General features: G+C 38.4%; 1 protein-coding gene across 2 annotated transcripts; it reads left to right on the top strand.

Moving 5' to 3' along the window:
- The first annotated feature begins 4,921 nt into the window (after positions 1 to 4,921).
- On the top strand, positions 4,922 to 6,605 carry LOC131164295 (uncharacterized). Of its 2 annotated transcripts, XM_058121381.1 has the most exons (5): positions 4,922 to 5,238; positions 5,398 to 5,469; positions 5,645 to 5,727; positions 6,053 to 6,255; positions 6,349 to 6,605. In XM_058121381.1, exons 1-5 carry the CDS (start codon positions 5,018 to 5,020, stop codon positions 6,418 to 6,420), a joined length of 651 nt encoding a protein of 216 aa, XP_057977364.1. In that variant the 5' UTR covers positions 4,922 to 5,017; the 3' UTR covers positions 6,421 to 6,605. The 2 variants fall into 2 exon arrangements, with proteins under 2 accessions (XP_057977364.1, XP_057977363.1); XM_058121380.1 differs by having other exon boundaries at positions 4,952 to 5,238; positions 6,053 to 6,605.
- Positions 6,606 to 7,207: the final 602 nt, after the last annotated feature.

Below are 7,207 nucleotides of genomic sequence, written 5' to 3'. Positions count from 1 at the left end.
CTTGTTGATGGGATTGTAGAATCGATATCTCATGGTGCTGTCACCATATCCAACAAAGATACACTTCTCTCCTTTATCTTCCATCTTTGTCCTTCTTGCTTATGGGATCTTGGCGTAGGCTATGAAGCCAAACACACTAAGATGACTCACACTGGGCTTGTGAGTACTCCAGGCTTCATATGGTGTCTTTGTATCAAGACTCTTAGTAGGACACCGATTGAGCAGATACACTGCACATAACACTGCTTCTGCCCAAAAACTCTTGGGCTCATTCTTATCCTTTAACATGCTTCTGACCATATTAAGGATTGTGCGGTTCTTCCTTTCAGCTACACCATTCAACTGGGGAGTGTAGGTCGATTTGAACTATGTTTGAATCCCTTGATTCCTAAAGAATTCCAGGAAAGCTTCATCTATGTATTCTCATCCTTGATCTGACCGGAGTGACTTGATGCGCTAACCACTCTATTTCTCCACAAGAGTTTTGAACTCTTTGAACTTGTCAAACACCTCTGACTTCCTTTTTAGGAAGTAGGCGCAGGTCTTCCTACTGTAGTCATTAATGAAGGCTAGGAAGTATCGATTCTGTCCATTTGAAAATGGTCTTAGTGGACCACACAAGTCTGTGTGTACTAGCTGGAGTAGCATGGTAGATCTCCAGTTGGCTTGTTTTCCAAAGCTGTTTCTGTGTTGCTTGCTCAGAATACAGCTTTCACATATTGCATTTGGATGGTGGATATTGGGTAAGCCTTTCACCATCTTCTTACTTCCCAACTGTTTCAAACTTTCAAAATTTAGATGTCCATACCTTAGATGTCATAGCCAGTCTTTGTCTTTGATGATAGCACTCAAACACCTTGGCGTATTATGTTGGATGGCAAACGGAAAGATTCGATTCTTTGTCATTTGTACTCGAGTAACAAGCTTTCCTCGAGCATCTATTATCATCATCTTCTTATTAGTAAGGCTAATTCGGGAGCCTCTCTCCACGAACAGTCCAAGACTAAGTATGTTAGTCTTCATATCTAGCACGTAATAGACGTTGAAGATGTAAGCATAATCTCTGGACTTCTATTTGATCAAAACATCTCCTCTCCCTTGGACTAGGATTTTAGAATTATCGCCAAAAGAGATCTCCCCCTAAACTTTCTCATCAAGTTCAAAAAATAGGTTCTTGCTGCTAGTCATATGGTTGCTAGCTCCAAAATCAAGGTACCAAACACTCTGGTCATGAGGAGTTGCATTGTGTGCCATCAGCATCAACGACTCTCCATTTGCATGTTCAATTTTGACAAGGTTAACCTCCTCGCTAACCTTTTCTTGTTGTCGCCCCCAACACTCATTGCTATAGTGTTCGTACTTATGACAGTTATAGCATTGAATGTTTCTTTTGTCTACATTCAAGTGGTTATTGTATCCTCCTCTTCTTCCTTGCCCTCTACCTCGTGGGACATAGTTCTGTTGATTTCGTCCTCCTCTAATGGGACCTTTTCCTCCTCTGCTACCTCCTCTGGAGTCAAAGTTTCCAGAATTTCTTCCACGAGATCCTCAACCTCGTCCTCTTCCTTACTGTGATGTCCCCCCTTTGTCATATTTATCTGCAGTGAGGGACAACTTTATTTAGAGAGCTTGTTCCAATGCTTTATCATCACTTCTTCTATTGACTTTCTGCTCATGGGCTTGGAGTGAGCCCACAAGTTCTTCCACGGACATTGTTTCCAAATCTTTTGTTTCTTTTAGGGTCACAGCTATATAATCATATTTTGGATCTAAAGATCGTAAAATTTTCTCACAAATTCTCTCATCATTGAGAGTCTCTCCATTTCTTCTCAATTTATTTGATACTACCATAACTCTTGTATAGTACTCAGCAATAGATTTAGTAGATTTCATTTTTAGAGATTCGAACTCACCTCGCAATGTTTGAAGACAAATCTTCTTCACTTTGTCTGCACCTTTGTGTGTTCGATGGAGAGAGTCCCAAACTTCTTTGGATGTCTTTGTGGAGGCGATGATTTCAAAAGTGGCCTCATCAAGGTCTTGGTAGATTATGGACTTCGCTTTGCAATCCTTCTTTCGATCGGCTCGCAAGGTCGCTCTTTAAACATCAGACATAGCTGCTTCAATTTCTTTTGATGGGCTTTCTCTGTACCCATCTTCAGCAATGTCCATGACATCCTGAGCACTTAGTAGGGCTCTCATTTGAATAGACCAGTTGTCATAATTCTCTCGAGTCAATTTTGGAATAACCGCTTGGACAGCACCATTCGCTATTTTATTTAATATATAAAAAAAGAGAGATGGGGGTTGATTTTGAAAAATATGATGTGACCAATGTGTTCAAAAGGTCAAAAAACCTTAGGAACTAGTTTTGCATTGCAAAGAACTGGTCCAAAAATCACTTATCCGGCTATAGGAAGTTCTGGTGGTTTAAAACTGGGCTGGTTTAACTTAACGGCCATTTAAACGACATTAGTGCTTACTGTTAGGCCACGTGGCAGCGTCTGTGGGTGCCGCATGTCGGCTGCTGGGAGGCGGATCGGATGCGGGTCGAGTCTCGGGTACGATTCCGGTTTGCCAGTCGCGGGTTGCTGGCCGAGTCGGATCTCACCAAGCGGGCAAGGAAGACGCGTGCAGAGCATGTGGGCGTGTGTCGCTAGCTGCCGAAGTCTTCTTCGGCGCGTGCAGCGTGTGTGAAAGGCGCTGAAACCATCTGAGGCACATGTGAGCGCATGCGACGTCTCCTGAAGTTCGTTTGAGATGTAGTTTCCACTGTTAGAATTGTCTCGAATCGAATTGTGCTATGGTAGGCTCAATTTTAGATTTTGAGTAACTTCAAAACTGGGAAGAAAATAGAATTTCTCCTCTGTTCGCCTCTGTTTGGCGAATGCCAGCATACCTGGACGCTCTGGTACCAATGATGGGTGGAGAGGAACGCTCAGTCACTGGTTGTGACTGAAACTAGAATCAATTGCACATGAATACAAAGCGTTTGATTTCAATCTAAAAATGATACAAAGGAAAAATCAAATTACAACTCTCACCGTCTCTCACTGGTTTTACTCTCTCTACACACCACATAATACATTACATACACATACCTATTTATAGCAAATACAAAACCAAAAAAAATCAACAAATGCACCTGGTAGGTGAGGTTGGTGATCAACGGATGCGGCTGTTAGGTGGAGTAGGTTGCCTGCCGACTCCAGAAAATTCAACTGCGGTGGGCTGCCGGCCATCTCCAGATTCAGTTAAGTTTAGTTTTCAACAATCAAATGAGCCAACGGTTCTCAAGTTTAAACAGGTTTCAAGGTGCCCAAAACTTGAAATATGCATATTTTTTACACAAACTGACTACGACCACCTTACTCATAAGAAAAAAGACCCATGAGATCTAAACCTGCAATTGATGCAACGGTTCCCAAATTTGAACCATATGACCTACAAAACAAGTCAAAAATCGAGTTCAAGGTACCCAAAATGAAAAATACATTTGTTTTTGCCACAAACCAACTACCACCACCATAACTAAACCTACGTAAAATGAGTTGTTGGTTCCCAAGTTTGAACGGTATGACCTACAAAACAAGTCCAAAATGGGCATACAAGGTCCAAACTGAGTTGGGGTGAATTCCGATTGATCAAACTTAGTTATTTGCAACTGCATCATTTTTTTACACTATCTCTGAATGTCCAATAATTTTGCTATCAAATCATTTTTAATTATAGTATATACATATATGTTCAAACATTGTATACTAATTTCTTGTATAGTTATTATTTTGTAGGGTTTGCGACTATCACAACACTGCGACGATGCCAGACACTACAGTTGGGTCAAATGCGCATAGCTTTAATTTTGAATTTTCCTGTATTCTTTGTTATCTGAAAAAAAAAATATTTTATATTTTTTAATTTCAATTTGTATTTGTATGTATTTGAATTTTGGATAATTTATAAATGTTTTAGTAATTTTGGTTTAATTTTATGTATGCTAAAATGTAATTATAGGTTTTTATATGGGAAAATGAGCAAGTTAGGAAGAAAGTTTTCATGAATATAATTTTTTTTTTTTTTTGTATGCCTTTACTGTGCAAGCACCATTTGTCAAAAATATTGTAAGCAAATAAAGGACATCAATACTGTATTGGATGTCTTAGATTGGTGTGGAAAATGTCTACTAAATTTAAATATATTAGTAAGTTTAAAAAAGGTGTAGCAATGAATATGATATTTTCATAAATTTAAGGTGGAAATGAAACAACACAAAACACAAGAAGTTATTCATGATAATTTTAGAAAATCATATTTATTGTATGATTCAAATATTTTATAAATTCTGAACCCTCTATTAAATTTGTGGAACCTCAAGAACATGAGACTTCAATTGCAACTTCGAAATTATTAGGGAAAGAAAAATAAAATTCAAAATAATCCTCTTTCTATATTTGATTATCTAGGGAAATAAGAAATAAATTTTTTTTTTTTTAATTCCAAACATATTAATGAATAAAAATTGACTTTATACATCACTAAAATTTTAGAATATACATGGTCATTGATTTATTGAATAGTGAATACCAACAACATCAAAATTTATAATTGCTACAGTGAGGAATGAAACCTAAGATAAGCAAACTCCGGAGCCTTTGAAAGCGCATGAAGCTGTGACTTGCAAGGAACACGCGCACACGCACACCTACCTCCTAGCTATTAGCCTTTTGCTGGGAGGAAACCTTGGCTTAAAGTGTTCTAACTCCATCCCTTGGCGTGCTCGGCGATCTTAAAATTTCAAGCTTTAACTTCTAGTGTCCGTTTATACTGAACAATGCCCCGCACGCAAATGCCATGCATTCAAATCCTTACCACAGAACATGTGCACGATGATATATATCCAATACACTTCGTATAACAAGATGAAAAACTCAAAAGGGACAAATAGAAAAAAAATCTTAGTTGGAAGGTGCAGGGGCCTGCCGTGTTTTAATTTTCAGCTTGTGGGGGGTGATCGGAAATGTCAGTTGTGAAGAGAGGCTTGTTCGCTTCTGATCACAAGTTCAAAGATTTCCTGCAGGTGCTGCGGCGGTTTGGGGGCTGCCCCACTCCTAACGGCAGAGGCTTTTCTCAACACATCATGAGTGCCTGTCCCCATCAAGTTCCGGTGGCTGTGTTCCGTCGATATGGTTCATCATTTTTCCACAAAAGAGCTTCCACCAAACCTGACTCATCTACTAAGTGATAAATTTTCACATATTCAATCTCTCTCCCTCTCTCTCTTTCTCTCTCTCTCATCAATATATGTCTGTCTCTTTGCGCGCGTGTGTTTTTTTCTTTTCTCTTATTTCTTTTGAACTTCAATTTGATGAATAAGTTCTTAATGTCCTTTAACTGTAGGGTGAAGGAAAACTTGGGGAAAATTGAAGCCCCACTTCCGCCAGTACCTCCCAAACCCAGCTTCTCTGCTTGGTACGAAATTTCATTAATTTCTATTCACGTAAATTAACAAGTTCTAACAAATTATTATGATCTCTCTCTCTCTCTCTCTCTCTCTCTCTCTCTCTCTCTCTCTCTCTCTCTCGCTCTATATATATATATATATATATATGTATGTATAATTATGATGTTATGTACGATCATGCAGGGCAAGATGGGTTTTCGGCATTGTATTATCTCTGCTGCTACCTTTTTGGAATTCAAAGTGGAGAAAATTGCAACAGTTAGAAGGTATGTCTATCTATGTATATTTCCAATTTTCCATCAACTAGTACTACTTCTACTGCTACATGTTACAAAAACAACTTTCTGCTATATACTTCAAACTTAGAACCAAACTACTCAACCTAACCTTTCCAAGGTTTTTTCCCACGTCGCATGCAACTAAATCTTAATGCAGAGTATCTCAACAGAGCAGGGTCTTGGGATCGATTTGTTCGTATCATTGTATAGATACCTAGCCATGATGATGAGAAGAATATTTTAATTTGTACAAATTAATAAATAATTGTGGGTTAATTAGAGGATGAAATATTTGGGCTGTTATAATTTTCAGGAGAGGTGGAGATGGTGGCTGAGGAGGTAGAAAGAGTGGCAGAGATAGTAGAAAAGGCAGCAACAGTGGCAGAGAAGGTGTCTGCAGAGGCAGCAGAGAAGCTCCCTGATAATGGCAAACTCAAAGAAGCCGCTTTATTTGTAGAACATGTGTCCAGAGAGACTGCTAAAGATGCTCATCTCACTCAAGATTTCATTCACAAGGTTCCAACCAAGCTTTTCCATCTCTCTCTCTCTCTCTCTCTCTTCCTTTTTGCTTCTTTTGCAGTCATATTTGTCTGATTATTTTGTGGATAGGTTGATGCCTTGAAGCAAGATTTTGAGGAGCTGGAGACAGTGGTTCGGCCCCTAATCCCTAAGACCCCCTAGCCGAAGAATCTTGTTGACAGAATGCATACACATACGTAGTACATGATATGGCAGGCAACTCTTTCTTTATTTTCCTTTTTTTTTTTTTTTTGGTTTCATTCATTACATGCAACACTGCCAAATAAAGTAAAGAGCAATTATATGCGTGGTATATATATATATATATATATTTGCGTGTGTGTACACATCTTTTATTTTTTTTGGGTGCAGATTTGCATGCACATAGACCCAATAGCAGCAGTCTCTTAACTATGGTACTCAACACCCCCAAAAACCTATTGACAAGTGCCCAAATTTACACTCTTATCATGAATATCAACAAATGCCTCAAGTTCAACTATATACTTATAGCGACTTGGAACTACGTCGGGAGAATGAAAAGATAAACCACTAGGTCAAAGACACATTCTACATACACATTATTAACTTTAAATAACTAACTCAATCTACACAAAATAAAGATGGAAGAGGTGGACCAATGCTGGTTCGTAAGACTTTAAGCTTTGTTAAAAATGATTTTTCAAATGAAAGGTGCGTGAAATGCAACATTTATTGATGCATAAATTGATAATTTCTACTCATCTTCGAATGATGCAATGATCAATTGTAGCTCCCACAAGGCATTTCTCTGTTTATTTTATTGCTTTCAAATCTTCCAAGAATGTTGCAATTTCTTATGTCTTCACTTTTACAATTGTACGATCATGAATCTATATTGATTTAAGCTATCTTTTTTTCATTTTGAGTATGTTCAGTGACAGCCTACAAGCTTGTAGACTCTCGTGGA

Source organism: Malania oleifera, chromosome 9 (genome assembly GCF_029873635.1).
Source record: "Malania oleifera isolate guangnan ecotype guangnan chromosome 9, ASM2987363v1, whole genome shotgun sequence".
NCBI lineage: Eukaryota > Viridiplantae > Streptophyta > Magnoliopsida > Santalales > Ximeniaceae > Malania > Malania oleifera.
The sequence above is the reverse complement of the archived record's forward strand: the minus strand, read 5'-3'. Positions and strand labels throughout refer to the sequence as shown.